General features: G+C 41.3%; 1 protein-coding gene across 8 annotated transcripts in view; it reads right to left on the bottom strand.

Annotated features, from left to right (window-relative positions):
• Positions 1–4361: 4361 nt before the first annotated feature.
• The window catches only part of nrg1 (neuregulin 1), a 60562-nt gene continuing 48809 nt past the window's right edge, over positions 4362–16114 (bottom strand). For 6 of the 8 annotated variants that reach the window (XM_061293795.1, XM_061293794.1, XM_061293793.1 and 3 more), the window contains one exon: positions 4362–5981. In XM_061293795.1, coding sequence (XP_061149779.1) covers positions 5375–5981 — 607 coding nt within the window. In that variant the 3' untranslated portion in view covers positions 4362–5374. Of the gene's footprint in view, positions 5982–11196; positions 11396–16114 lie in introns of all 8 variants that reach the window. The other 2 variants (XM_061293796.1, XM_061293797.1) reach the window with 2 other exon arrangements.

The following is a 16114-nucleotide window of genomic DNA, read 5'->3' as shown; positions in this document are numbered from 1 at the left end:
AATGCTGTTCCGCGCTTCTTCCGTCCAAGGTCTATTCCTTATGCCATGAGAGCAAAAGTGGATGAGGAAATTGACAGACTGTTAAAAGAAGACATTATCACACCAGTTAAGTACTCAGAATGGGCAGCACCAGTGGTACCTATCCTGAGACCAGTGGGCACAGTCAGATTATGTGGAGATTATAAACTAACTGTAAACACCGTGTCATCCCTTGAGCAGTATCCGATACCCAGAGTTGAGGATTTGTTCAATGCACTTGCAAAGGGTAAGCAGTTCTCTAAGTTAGACATGAGTCATGCTTATCAACAGATACTTATGGATGAGGACTCCAAGAAATACCTCACCGTGAATACGCACAGGGGATTGTTCACCTACAACAGGCTTCCATTCGGTGTGGCCTCTGCCCCGGCCATATTTCAGAGAACGATGGAGAGTCTTTTATGTGGGATTCCTCTAGTAGCTGTGTATCTAGATGATATATTGGTAAGTGGCATGGACCAATCTGATCACCTAAAAAACCTAGACTCTGTGCTAAACAGATTGAAAGAAGCGGGACTACGCCTTAGGAGAAACAAGTGTACGTTCCTTCAAGATGAAGTGGAGTACTTGGGCTACAAAGTCGATGCACAAGGATTACACCCCATTGCCCAAAAGGTCAAAGCAATCCAAGATGCTCCTGCCCCAGCAAATGTTTCAGAGCTGAAATCATTCTTGGGATTGTTAAACTACTACAACAAGTTTCTTCCAAACCTGGCAACCCTGTTGGCACCATTACATGAGTTGTTGAGACATGATGTTCGTTGGAAATGGGACAAAGAACAAGAAGAGGCATTCCAAAAGGCAAAGGACTTGCTTAACACTTCAGATGTTCTTGTACACTACTCAGCTGACCGTGAGTTGGTTTTGTCGTGTGATGCTTCCCCTTACGGAGTGGGGGCAGTATTATCACATATCATGGAAAATGGAAGTGAGAGACCAATTGGATTTGTGTCCCGTACCTTACAACCTGCTGAGACAAGATACTCACAGTTGGATAAAGAAGGTCTTGCGGTCATGTTTGGGATTGAAAAGTTTCATAAATATATATATGGTCGAAACTTTACCATTTACACGGATCACAAGCCATTGATTTAGCTGTTCAATGAGAAGAAGCCAATTCCTCAAATGGGATCACCTAGAGTGCAGCGGTGGGCTGTGAAGTTGAGTGCATACAAATACAACATTGTCTACAAACCAGGCAAACATCGTGCAAATGCAGATGCCTTGAGCAGGATGCCAGTTCCTGTCAAGTTAAGGAAAGAGGAGAGTACTGAGCAAGTACTTATGATGGACATGTTGGATGAGACATTGATAGATGCAAAGCAGGTAAAGAGCTGGACGGCAAAAGACACTGTTTTATCACAAGTTCATGAATACATCCTGAAAGGGTGGCCCACAGAAACCGATCCAAATCTGAAGGCTTTCCACCAGAGAAAATTGGAGCTCGGTGTTAGAGATGGCTGCGTTCTCTGGGGAGCTCGAGTGGTCATCCCTGCCAAAGGAAGAGATAGGATGTTAAAAATGTTACATCAAACTCACACAGGAATGACTAAAATGAAAGGTTTGGCAAGATCATACATGTGGTGGCCTGGAATGGATCAGGATGTAGAGAGAACGGTTCAAGCATGTCACGAATGTCAGGCACATCAAAAAGCACCTGCTTCTGCTCCTCTACACCCGTGGGAATGGCCTGAATCACCACGGTCAAGGATTCATGTGGACTATGCAGGACCTTTTCTAGGAGAAATGTTTCTCGTAATTGTGGATGCACATTCAAAGTGGTTGGATGTTTACCCTACAAAAACATGCACATCCTTAGTCACAATCGAGAAACTCAGACAGAGCTTTAGTAATTTTGGAATACCAAAAATGCTGGTGTCCGACAATGGAACTTGCTTCACAAGTGCTGAGTTTGAAGCGTTCATGAAGCAAAATGGTATCAGTCATGTGAGATCCGCTCTTTTTCACCCATCCTCAAATGGACTCGCAGAGAGAGCAGTTCAAACTTTTAAAGAGGGGATGAAGAAGATGAAAGAAGGGACAATACAAACAAGGTTATCAAGATTCTTGTTTAGCTACCGGATCACACCTCACGCAACAACAGGCTTATCACCTGCCGAACTCATGATGTCACGCAGACTAAGGTCCGCCCTGGATTTGGTTGTTCTGGATATGAAAACCAAAGTGCAACAAAAGCAACTTAAACAGAAAGAAAATCATGACACACGGAGTAAGCAGAGAAGGTTTACGTCAGGAGAGGACGTACTCATCAGGAACTATTCCTATGGACCGAAATGGATTCCTGTGTTATCCAAAACACTTCAGGACCCCTTTCCTATACCGTTAGTGTTGGTACTGGTCAAGTTGTGAAAAGGCATGTAGATCAGGTAAGAGCAAGATTATCCAATCTCGAGACAAAGGTTGAGAAGGAGAAAAGCTTAGTATTTTTTCCAGAGACTATTGCAAAGATTCCACTACCGGAAATAAATAAACCACAGATGTTAGAACTGAGTTCTAATTCAGAGAAGGTGTCAGAGTTACTACCTGCTACCAATACCCAGGATGAAAAGGTTGTACCACCACAGACAGAGTTGAGACGTTCTAGTAGAAAGAGACATACCCCTGTTCACCTCAAAGACTTTGTTCCTTAAAGTAGAATGTTATTAAAAAAAAAATAAAAAAAAAACTCATACTGAGTTACATTAAGTAATTTTTCTGTTTATGTTTTATTGAGTGTATAACACATGTTGTTTTTGCTTAAATGTGGGGGAGATGTGGTGTATTGATTTGGTAATGTTGGTTGGTATAAGTATTATTTCAGTGCTTATTTGCTGCCAATGTGATACTTCTACTTTTACCCAGTAGAGGGCGCACTCGCCTAGAGTTGACTACTGAGGATTGATGTTAGACAGAAGAAGTTGTACAAGCGAGAAACCTGTGCTTGTACTGTGTGTGCCGTTCTATTAAAGAGTCCTCTAAACTTGGAGAGTGTGCGCGTCATTACGGCCACGATATAACAGTTTCCGTCTGTACGACTGGTTTTTGAATGCACCCCGCTTCAATGGCAGAACGCGGATGAATTTAAAGACATCAAATGAGAATAATCCTTTATAAAAATTAAAATTGACTGACGCAAACGTGAGTTCTTCATGTTTTTATTGAAAACAACATAGTGCTGACGCCGTACGACGCCGTACGACATCGGTTTTTCGCTATAATTCGGTATAATTTGACGTAGTTCAAACGCACCCAAAGTTAAGGTTGCATGGGAATATTATTGTCATAATTGTCTGGACCATATATGATATTTGTTTAATGGTAGTTATTGATAGATCTTGAAGATGTCAAGTTATAGGTGCATATACGCGTTCATTGTAAGAGGGGAAGAGATGTTGTGTATTTTGGGCTAACTCAAATTCCGTAGTAGAAAAACCCCGGAAGTGGGATGGGCGCATTCTGTGTTGTTGTGGTACGCCCTGTGAACGCACTGTGAGTAAGGAATAAAGCAGTTATCATTCACGTCGTTGTCCGACCTATTCTTGCTATCTAAGAACCTGGAAAATAGTAAGGATATAACATATATCACGGGTCATTACGGCGAGTTTGGTGGAGTTTTTACTGCTTCTTACAACTCCTACCACGCTGACTGTAACGTGACACTCTCTGGCTGCGTCTTGCCTCTTTTTTTTTTTTATTGTCGGACTCGGTGGACTCGGTCAAAATCAGCACTGAGTCCGAGTCCGGCAAAAATGACCGAGTCCCCGAGTCCGAACCGAGTCCACAGCCCTGCATGGAACAACAGAAATACAGTGCTCGTGCTGTCTTCACTCCTTTGACTCCTTTTTTTTTGCTAGAAACAAATCGCTTCTTTGTCTGTCTGTGTTTGTTTACTCTGAAGTCACGTTCAATTTCGGGAGGATTAGCGAGATTTCTTATCTGATGTGGGAATATTTGTGAATGAAATCCCTTTGAGTGTGATTTGTTGCTCTTGCCACGTGGTTAGGCAGCACACGTCATGTTCAAAACTGTTATACCTGTGATTTTTTTCCCATCCAATGTGGAGTCTCTCAGAGTTTGGAAGTCGACAATTTTAAAATCTCAGGCTTAAGTAGAATCTCACATTGCAGTTTTGCCAACGGCCAACTATAGAATAGAAAGGTGATGCAAAATAATAATAAATAGTTCTCGAGCCAAACGCTCAACTTCCATGTTACTGTTGCTGAGATCCACACCTCTCATCTCCACTTACTACGATGAAAGGTTTTGAAAGTTGATAGAAATGCAAGGTATGGAGCAAATAGACGAGTCAAAACATTTATACATATGGTGCATATTTTTTTTTATTCTAAAAAAGCATTGCTCAAGTCACATTGATGTCTTTACAAATTAAATCAAGAGCCTTGTATTTATTCATGTTTCATACAAACTCAATATTTGCCTTCGATGACATCATCACCAAACCCGGGAAATCGTATTGGATATTTGAATCGGAAACCCGATGTCATCCTTTAAAATTTCACACTCGTGCATTACTGATTCATTGATGAACTGACATTAAGGTTGAAGGAAACTTGACAAAGACGAGACTATTGATCGTGTTTCTTAGTGTTTAGTGTTTCTTAGAACTCAATGATCACATCTGCATTTTGCTTGCATGTGTTACCTGTAATGTAATCCACTGACAAGTATGAACATCTCTACATATTCTGATCACAAACATTGCGTTAAAATAGACATGAAATCATCCAAATCAATCCAGTCTCTGTCGCGGTTTTATATTGCATTCAGGACACAATGAACAACAACACTGATGATTTGACTGGACAGATCCAATGTCTTTATGACACAAAATCACGCAGTCAGTTGTTCTCGGACAGCATGTAGCATGCATTTTAAAATTTGTTACCAAAATGAAATATTTGAGCTTCTTCACTTCAAACTATGAGACGTTGAAGGCAGTTTGCATGTTATTCTTGATTAGAAAATTAGGATGGTGAATATATGGCCCTGTTATATTTGCAGTTCCCTTAAGCATACCTAACAAAAAGGCACGATTGATATTTTTACACGCTACTATATACAAGTATATTTTCACACACTACTACATACTCGTGTATGGCACTTCATCTACAGGACATCATCAATTTTGTACATTATTTTAAATTTATAAAACTCTCTATTCACTACAACATTAAAATAAAAGTCTTGCTTTTCATTTATCATTAAAAGTATTTTTGCTGCGAATAGTTTAGTAGAAAATAAAGGTTAAGTAGTGAGTGTAATTTTTTCTAAACAAGCAACTTTCTGCCCTTCTTTACACAGTTCTTGGGTCTTGTTAGGTGGATGACATGAGTTGCAGGTCACCATTTCGTGATGTTGCAGTAGTCCTACTGCTATCTTTAGCCCTTAAAAGCAGGGCTTTAGCGTTCTCTATCGAAATGAATGGTGTGTGATCCCCCTTTGGGTCCTCTGGTTCACTGGCCAACATGCTGTCAATATTGAACTCTTTATTATGCAGCACATGACCATTCATAACCGTTGCTTTTCTGATGCTATGGTTATTAATAGTGTTGTTTGCATTAACTAGCTTCTCTGTAGATGATGAGATCATATGGCTAGCTGCAATAGTGACTGTGACTTGGTAGTTATTCTCCATGGCACAGAGCGGGCTAGGTGGTAAGCTATGTGCTTCTTGGCCATGATTGTAGTGTGCAGAGGTCCTCTGTAGTTCATCTCGGCTAAAGGACTTAGATGGCTGATGTGCCTTTGACAGCAGCAGGGGGCGCTTCTCTTCAGCAGAGGGGCTTAAAGCCACAGAGGGGATAGAGATGGCTTGGCTGGAAAGAGTGGCAGACATCTCTGAGGGAGGAGAGTTCGGAGTTCCAGGAGTGCTGCAGGAGACTGAAGACAGATGAGGCAGGGTTTTTTCAGTTGATGGATGCCTACAACACAAAAACAACACAAGAACATGTCAAACAAACAAGGAAATAGTACTTAAAGTAGTTGAAGCGATGCTCATCTTAGCAGGAGCATTCAAGAAGACATGGTGGACAGACACCCCTCTAAAAATGATGATAAATGCACCTCTAGAAAGTAGTGAGCTTTTAGACATAATTTGTCAAGCGGCGGACCTGCTCCAATTTCTGACCGCTAAAAACATCCCCACACGATGATGCCGCCTCCAACATTCTTGGTGGTATTGGTCAGGTGATGAACGCTGCCTGGTTTCCATCAAACATGACACCTGGCATTCATGCCAAATAATTCACTCATTGTCTCATCAGACCAGACAGAGAATTTTCTTTGTAATAATCTGAGAGTGTGCCTTTTACAAAGAAGTGGCTTCCATCTGGCCACTTTGCCATACAGGCCTGATTTGGTAGAGTGTTGCAGAAATGGATGGCCTTCTGGAAGGTTCTCCTCTGTCCATAAAGAATCGCTGGAGCAATCATAAGGTTCTTGGTTACCTGCCTGACTAAGGCCCCTTTCCACAGATTGCACAGTTTAGACAGTCAGTAAATTCTCTGAGAAGTTCTGGTGTTTTGAACATCTTCTACTTATCATCCACTGTGCTCATTGGAACCCTCATAGCATAATTTTTTTGGTTCCCTTTTCCAGATGTGTGCCTTGAGACAATCCTGTCTCTGAGGTCTTCAGACAGTACCATTGACTTCAAGTTGAGTTTGTGCTCTGACATGCACTGTCACCTGCAGGACCTTATATTGATAGATGTGTGAGTGTAAAATAATTCATGTCAACTGAATTTAACACAAGTGGATTCCAATTAAATATTGGAAATATTACGTACCTGATCTGAGTTTTAAGTTTGGTGGCAAATGCTGTGAGTACTTCTGAATGTATTTATTGTTGTTTTATATACATTTGAAAAGAAAGCCCTTTCTTCTGTTGATCCATTTTCTATACTGGTTATTAGGGGTGTAACGATTCATCGATACACATCGATTAATCGATATAATGCTCGATGATTTATTGGCATCGATGCTAAAGGTAAACATCGATTTATATCACCGTGTTTGACCTCGGACATTAGACGCGACTTTACTTTGAAATCCAGTTCATTGTTGCTTGCTTCCTCTTTCCGGGAGCAGTGCGCGCGTGTTGTGTTGTGAGCAGAGCACGCACGTGAAAGGGGAGTCGACAACTAGTACGCGGCTCCTGGGCTGGTGCTATGGCTAGTGTCCAAAAAGACGAGGAAATTTGCTCCCCTTTAGGCTTCAAGTCATTCGTTTGGAAGCACTTTGGATTCCAAAGAAAAGATGGCTCAACGGACAAGACACGTGCAGTTTGAAAATCCTGCCATGCGGTGATCAAATATTCAGGGACCACAAATCTCGCCGCACATTTAAAGAAAAAACACGACATCAAAGTTCAGTGTTAAAATAAGCACTTTGTATACTACAATACTCTTGTACTTTCCTAAATAAAGAGTTTGCAGTACCTTGTTGATTTTGCGTATGAATTGTTATAAATTAGGATATTGTTCTATATTTTTTATTAAAAAAATATATATATCGATCGTAGAGCACTATATCGCGATATATTGTGAATGAATCGCAGCAGGCTTTAAGATATCGGCAAATATCGTATCGTAGTTCTTTGTATCGATATGATATCGTATCGTGACAAAACCCGCGATTTACACCCCTACTGGTTATCCATGCTATACATTTGCAGGAAGCTGAAGACTGTCCCAACCAAGCTCCGCCCCCAAAGTGTGCCATAAAGATCTGTAGGTTATTTTCTATTAATTCACTGCAGGAAACGTGCAAGGAACATCTCTACAGACCCTTCTCACTCAGGTTGCAGTCTGTTTGAACTACTCCCCTCCGGACGGCGTTATAGAGCTCGGTACGCCAAAACCAGCAGACACAGAGACAGCGTCTTCCCCCAGGCTGTTGCTCTGATGAACTCACACCACTCATAGAGTCTCAAGAGTCATTACTGGGCAATAACATCCTGTTCTTCACACCTTTTTGAATTTGTCTACACTGTTTTTGCCATTTTTCATATGTCCTGAGTGTTGTTAGTCACCTAAATGTTGAACAGAGGGTGTGTTTTACCGAAGTCAAATTCCTTGTTTGGCATGCTCAAACATGGCGTATAAAAACTCTTAAATCTTAAAAACTCTTGAATCTTAAAAACTCTTGAATCTTGAAGACTTGATTGCAGGTTTGATATGTTGATCATCTTGTGCACAGTACAAGGACACCACAGCTTGTAAAACCAACAAGAACACAGTCATTTATACGTATTTAAACTATCCTCATGTGTGCAATAGTTCGTGGAGAATGATACCAGGAACATACTGACTGCACTCCATGTTAAGTCACAAACCCTCCCAAATGTAACTTATTCAAATCACCATACAGTGGAGGCCTAGGTTTTCGAACGTCCCGGTTCTCGAACAAATCGGTATTCGAACAAAAAATTCGAGATTTTTTTGCTTCGGATGTCGGACGAAATTCGGTTGTCGAACCTCGCGAGATGAGCCGAGGACCCGCATGCCAACTGACTCCGTTCCTTATTACGTTCTCGTTACTCTGAGGATTGCATCAACTCTAATCATGCCTCCAAAGGAAGCAAGTGGGACCGACCAGTAAAGCCATCCTAAAACACAAAGACGCTCCTAAAGCAATGCGAACTGAGCGCCCGGCACGCTGCGGTTGCGCAATCGGACCAAATTAAGCTCCCTGCGCACTGAGGTCCATTTAAATTTTGGAAAGTACATTAGGACTTTAAAACCAGAGGCGTAGCCAAGCCTTGGCGGCGCCCCGGTTAGGACTTCCTGCGCCCCGGTTGAAAAAATTCTTCATTTTCATGCCGTTTTTTTCTTTCGGTCTTGCGCGAATGTGCTTGCGCTATTCTATGTGCGCGATGTTATCCATTCACCGTTTGCCTCCCGGATGTTGTTTTAGCGATCAGCGAACGGCGTGGGTGATGTTCGATTTTTTTCCTGTGGGCGTGCGCCCTACTGGAAAAATTCCTGGCTACGCCTCTGTTTAAAATGATTTTTTTAAATTTCCGCGACCGCTCTGTCACAATAATGCGACCAGCGCGTTGCAGTTGCGCTGTCGGCGGCGCTCAACAGTTGCACGTTCGGCGGTGCGCTGTAGTTGCGCGATCGGACAAAATTAAGCTCCCTGCGCACTGATGTCCATTTAAATTTAGGAAAGTACAGCAGGACTTTTAAAATATTATCTAAATTTCAGCGACGGCTCTGTCACAATAATGCGACCAGCGCGGTGCAGTTGCGCAGTCGGCTACGGTTGCGCGTTCGTGGTGCACTGCAGTTGCGCAATTGGACAAAAATGCGCAAATGAAAAAATGCTTAAAAAAGGTTGGTTTTTTTGGCTTGGAATGGATCAATTTCTTTCCATTATTTGTAATAGTAAAATATGATTAGGAATTCGAACGATTCACTTCTCGAACAGCCTTCTGGAACGGATTGTTTTCGAAAACCGAGGCTCCACTGTATTTTAATTACCGTAATTTTCAGACTATAAGTCGCAGGTTTTTTTCATAGTTTGGGTGGGGGGGCGACTACTCAGGAGCGACTTATATAGGTTTTTTTTCACAAATTTTTACTTGATCATTAACACATCACTGACTTAGAAGTATAGTTGACCACTTCACATGTTATTTTTAGTATAGTTGATCACTTCACATGCTTTGATATCTTTATCTTGAACATATTCAAAACATGAAAAATAGAGAGAAAAAATCAAATAAAGTAATTAACACTTTAAAGCGCCATATCCTCTGGACATGTCCTCTGTCACCAGGATGACATAAAGGACGAGAAATTTGATTGATGGATTTAATGATTTGGAGTGACACAAATGGTTTGATAGTATTGTTGTTTATGTGATAGTTATTTAAAATATAGTTTATATATAGTTGTATGGGCCTGTGGAATAATTTGAACTGCAGCGCGGCACACGGCATTGTTGACAAATGACGATCGATGGATTTAATGAATTGGAGTGACACAGATGGTTTTATAAACGTGTTCTTTATGTAATAGTTTTTTTTAAATAACTGAATGTTACGTCAGGCCCGTTCTCAGCTCCTCGTTTGTGTTTGTCATGTTAGCATACCGTATCGTTTAGCCTGTTGTTGCTCGTTCATGTCTGTTCTTGGTGTTGGATTTTGTCGAATAAATTGCCCCCCAAAATGCGACTTATACTCCGGAGCGACTTATATCTGTTTTTTTTCCCTTTTTTTGGGCATTTTATGGCTGGTGCGACATATACTGTGGAGCGACTTATAGTCCGAAAATTACGGTATAGTCATGCCTAATGTGAAGTTTGCGCATCCTAGCTCAAACGGTTTTCAAGTTATGGGCTTTCAATGTTTGTGTGTTATGCCTTTTGGGATGGGGAAATTGCAAAAAACTCATCCGTTTTAGCACACACATCTTTGTGGCTCATACATTTAAATGACACATAGTCATAGGGAAGATGCCTGACTAAGTTGAGCAGGAGTGCTTTCTGAACATTCAGCTGACGCATTCGGTGTTCAATTAGGGTGACAAATGCTTGATTTTTCCCAATTCTGAAGCCCTCATTTTAAACACTTACACATAAACCTACTCTAAATTTGTCAATGTTGTTCATGACACTCTTCTCTGTGATGCATCAACTTTAGAAGACATTTATTATCACTTTACAGGAACTTTAAATGTATATACGTATATTGATTAAAATTCTAATATCTAGCCATCCATTTACTACACCGTTTATCCTCATTGAGATCAGAGATGTGCTGGAGGTTCTCCCAGCTGACTTCTGGCAAGAGGCAGAAGCCACCGTTGACTGAATGCCAGCCAATCACAGAGCACATACAGTATATTATAGAGAAACAACTATTTTTTTCTCACATTCACACCACAGGACTATTTGGAATATCAACACAGGAAATTGCGAGCGCAGGTACAAACTCATAAACCTCTGCACTGTGAGGTAGAGGTGTTAACCAGTCGTCCACTAGGCTAGCAGGATTATATTATTGTGTTGTTGTTTTATTTGAGGATGTTTTACATTTGGATTTTCTTTTGTGCTTCTTCTGAAAAGTCTTGGAATTATTATTGGTCCAACTGGTTTTGTCTGTGACGCAAAGTTGAAATTAATCGGTTACCTTACTTTAAGGCACATCCCTGTTGGAGTTGCTTATGTCTCTGCTCTTCTTTGAATAAGCACTTAGGTCTTTGATGCCACCAGTGGCATTCAGTCGACCCCTACGGGCTTGTGTGGCATGCTGGCTATTCTCCGTCACTGACATCATGGAGACAGAATCAGTGTCAGACACAACACTGTTGCTCCAGTCATTATTCCAGCTGTGGAGACAGGGAGGGGGATATTTATATGTAGACAGCTCTCAGACAGGCTTCTTTAAAATGACATCACTGTTTTGGAGGGAAAATTGCAGTTTGCAGAATGGTTTTCTTTTTTTTTATATACATTAGTTGTTAGATTCACTATTACCCCAGTTGATTTTGGTCAGTGTCGCGATTACAAGTTACACGGAACAACATAATAAAGGTTCAGTTTTTTGTTTAAAAATTTTCAGAACAAATCCAGGGATAATATTGCTTGTATTGCAGACCTTAAGCAGGCATGCTGCCGTCTGTATATATATATACCGGTTCAGGGTGTCCCCCGCCTACTGCCCGATGACGGCTGGGATAGGCTCCAGCACGCCCGCAACCCCCGTGGGGACTAAGCGGTTCAGAAAATGGATGGATGGATGAATCAACAACAAGTGGGACACAATCGTGAAGTGGAACGAAATTGATTGGATAATTTAAACTTTTTTAACAAATAAAAAATTGAAAAGTGGGGCGTGCAATATTATTCGGCCCCCTTGCGCTAATACTTTGCAGCGCCACCTTTTGCTGCAATTACAGCTGCAAGTCGCTTGGGGTATGTCTCTAGGAGTTTTGCACATCGAGAGACTGGAATTCTTGCCCATTCTTCCTTGCAAAACAGCTCGAGCTCAGTGAGGTTGGATGGAGAGCGTTTGTGAACAGCAGTCTTCAGCTCTTTCCACAGATTCTCGATTGGATTCAGGTCTGGACTTTGACTTGGCCATTCTAACACCTGGATACGTCTATTTATGAACCATTCCATTGTAGATTTGGCTTTATGTTATGGATCATTGTCCTGTTGGAAGATAAATCTCCATCCCAGTCTCAGGTCTTTTGCAGACTCCAACAGGTTTTCTTCCAGAATGGTCCTGTATTTGGCTCCATCCATCTTTCCATCAATTTTAGCCATCTTCCCTGTCCCTGCTGAAGAAAAGCAGGCCCAAACCATGATGCTGCCACCACCATGTTTGACAGTGGGGATGGTGTGTTCAGGGTGATGAGCTGTGTTGCTTTTACGCCAAACATATCGTTTTGCATTGTGGCCAAAAAGTTCGATTTTGGTTTCATCTGACCAGAGCACCTTCTTCCACGTTTGGTGTCTCCCAGGTGGCTTGTGGCAAACTTGAAACGAGACTTTTTATGGATTTCTTTGAGAAATGGCTTTCTTCTTGCCACTCTTCCATAAAGGCCAGATTTGCGCAGTGCACGACTGATTGTTGTCCTATGGACAGACTCTCCCACCTCAGCTGTAGTTATCTGCAGTTCATCCAGAGTGATCATGGCTGCATCTCTGATCAGTCTTCTCCTTGTTTGAGATAAAAGTTTGGAGGGACGGCCGGGTCTTGGTAGATTTGCAGTGGTCTGATACTCCTTCCATTTCAATATAATTGCTTGCACAGTGCTCCTTGAGATGTTTAAAGCTTGGGAAATCTTTTTGTATCCAAATCCGGCTTTAAACTTCTCCACAACAGTATCTCGGTACTGCCTGGTATGTTCCTTTGTCTTCATGGTTCTCTCTGCGCTTTAAACAGAACCTTGAGACTATCAAAGAGCAGGTGCATTAATACGGAGACTTGATTACACACAGGTGCATTCTATTTATCATCATCTAGGTTAGGGTTAGGGTTAGGGTTAGGGTCATTTAGGACAACATTGGATCATTCAAAGATCTTCATTGAACTTCTGGAGTGAGTTTGCTGCACTGAAAGTAAAGGGGCCGAATAATATTGCACGACCCACTTTTCAGTTTTTTATTTGTTAAAAAAGTTTAAATTATCCAATCAATTTCGTTCCACTTCACGATTGTGTGCCACTTGTTGATTCTTGACAAAAAATCAAAATTGTATATCTTTATGTTTGAAGCCTGAAATGTGGCGAAATGTTGAAAGGTTCAAGGGGGCCGAACACTTTCGCAAGACACTGTATGTACCGTTTTTTTCCGTGTATAGTGCGCAAAATTTAACAAATTTATTGTCCTAAAATCTGGGGTGCGCATTATACATGGGTACAAATTTTTTTAAATTTTTTTTATTTTTTATTTTTTTTTATTTCTTAGAAAACAAAACCAACAACAGGACTGACCGACAAAGTCGTGGAACAAAAAGACAGGGTGACATTACCAAAGACAGGAACAGAAAGCAAACAGACATCATGACAGTAACACATGCAATGATCCGACGGTGAGCGAGGGGCAGACAGGACTTAAATACAAAACACGTTACATAGATTGAGGTGACACAGGAAGAGAGGGGCGACGCGAACAGAAACTATGGCAACCTAGACACATAGCAAAACTGGGGACGAGACGTGACAAATGTCCCTCGAAATGAAACTTGAAATCACCAAGTTTTGGTTTCCAAGGGTGTTTTTATTCCTCTTCAACGTCTCTCCCATACAGAGCCGCCTTTTTTACGTCCGCACGCCTCTTTCCCGTGCGCGCACGGAGCGCGGTGGTGCGTTTATGGGCAGTCGGAGAAATCAACGCCAACAAAAAAAATTACATCCAGCCTAGTTAAGACCATACCAAAGACTATAAAAATGGGACCCATTGCCTCCCTATGATCATTGGGACTTAAAAAAGAAAAAAAAAAAATTTCATAAAAAAAAAATTCATAAAAATTGGGTGCGTATTATACATGGGTACAGGCTTTTTTCCAGCATCAGCATGCCATTTTTAGGGTGCGTATTATACATGGGGGCGCACTATACACGGAAAAAAAACGGTATATGTGTCTGTACACAGATAGCCTCGGTTTTCGAACACAATCCGTGCTGTTCGAGAAGTGAATTGTTCGAATTCCGAATCATATTTTCCCATTACAAATAATGGGAAAAAAAATTAATCTGTTCCAAGCAAAAAAAACAACCCCTGCCTTTTTTAAGCATTTTTTCATTTGCGCATTTTTGTCCAATCGCACAGGATTTAAAAACTGCACGTGTCTTGTCCGTTGAGCCATATTTTCTTTGGAATCCAAAGTGCTTCCAAACGAATGACTTGAAGCCTAAAGGGGAGCAAATTTCTTCGTCTTTTTGGACACTAGCCATAGCACCAGCCCAGGAGCCGCGTACTAGTTGTCGACTCCCCTTTCACGTGCGTGCTCTGCTCACAACACAACACGCGCAGTGCGCTCCCGGAAAGAGGAAGCAAGCAACAATGAACTGGATTTCAAAATAAAGTCGCGTCTAATGTCCGAGGTAAAAAACGGGCGATATAGATCGATGTTTACGTTTAGTAGCATTGATGCCAACAAATCGTAGAGCATTATATCGATTAATCGGTGTATCGATGAATCGTTACACCCCTAATATATATATGTGTATATATACTATATATTAGGGGTGTAAATCGCGGGTTTTGTCACGATACGATATAATATCGATATAAAGAACTACGATACGATATTTGCCGATATCTTAAAGCCTGCTGCGATTCATTCACGATATATCGCGATATAGTGCTCTACGATCGATTTTTTTTTTTTAATAAAAAATATAGAACAATATCCTGATTTACAACAATTCATACGCAAAATCAACAAGGTACTGCAAACTCTTTATTTAGGAAATTACAAGAGTATTGTAGTATACAAATTGCTTACTTTAACACTGAACTTTGATGTCGTGTTTTTTCTTTAAATGTGCGGCGAGATTTGTGCTCCCTGAATATTTGATCACCGCATGGCAGGATTTACAAACTGCACGTGTCTTGTCCGTTGAGCCATCTTTTCTTTGGAATCCAAAGTGCTTCCAAACGAATGACTTGAAGCCTAAAGGGGAGCAAATTTCCTCGTCTTTTTGGACACTAGCCATAGCACCAGCCCAGGAGCCGCGTGCTAGTTGTCGACTCCCCTTTTACGTGCAGCAACGCCGCGCACTGCTCCCTGCTCCCGGAAAGAGGAAGCAAGCAACAATGAACTGGATTTCAAAATAAAGTCGCGTCTAATGTCCGAGGTCAAACACGGCGATATAAATCGATGTTTACCTTTAGCATCGATGCCAATAAATCGTAGAGCATTATATCGATTAATCGATGTGTATCGATGTATCGTTACACCCCTACTATATATATATATGTATACTACAATACTCTTGTAATTTCCTAAATAAAGAGTTTGCAGTACCTTGTGGATTTTGCATATGAATTGTTATAAATCAGGATATTGTTCTATATTTTTTTATTTAAAAAAAAAAAAAAATCGATCGTATAGCACTGTATCGCGATATATCGTGAATGAATCGCAGCAGGCTTTAAGATATCGGCAAATATCGTATCGTAGTTCTTTGTATCGATATGATATCGTATCGTGACAAAACCCGCGATTTACACCCCTAATATATATATATATATACATATATATATAAAAAAATTCCCCTCTCACCCTCCGCGGGTGGTCTCCCACTCCAAGCTCGGGTCCTCTACCAGAGGCCTGGGAGCTTGAGGGTTCTGCGCAGTATTTTGGCTGTTCCTAGCACTGCACTCTTCTGGACTGAGATGTCTGATGTTGTTCCTGGAATCTGCTGTAGCCACTCCTCCAGTTTGGGGGTCACTGCCCCAAGTGCCCCAATGACCACGGGCACCACCAAGGCGAGGCCTTCACTTTCCCTGGTATTTCTCTAGCTTCTCAAGTTCTTTTTTCCTGATGTTGCCATCGCTTGGTATTGCTATATCCACTGCAACGGCCTTCTTCT

The sequence above is a fragment of the Syngnathus typhle genome, linkage group LG12, assembly GCF_033458585.1.
Source record: "Syngnathus typhle isolate RoL2023-S1 ecotype Sweden linkage group LG12, RoL_Styp_1.0, whole genome shotgun sequence".
NCBI classification, from domain to species: Eukaryota; Metazoa; Chordata; class Actinopteri; order Syngnathiformes; family Syngnathidae; genus Syngnathus; species Syngnathus typhle.
The sequence above is the reverse complement of the archived record's forward strand: the minus strand, read 5'-3'. Positions and strand labels throughout refer to the sequence as shown.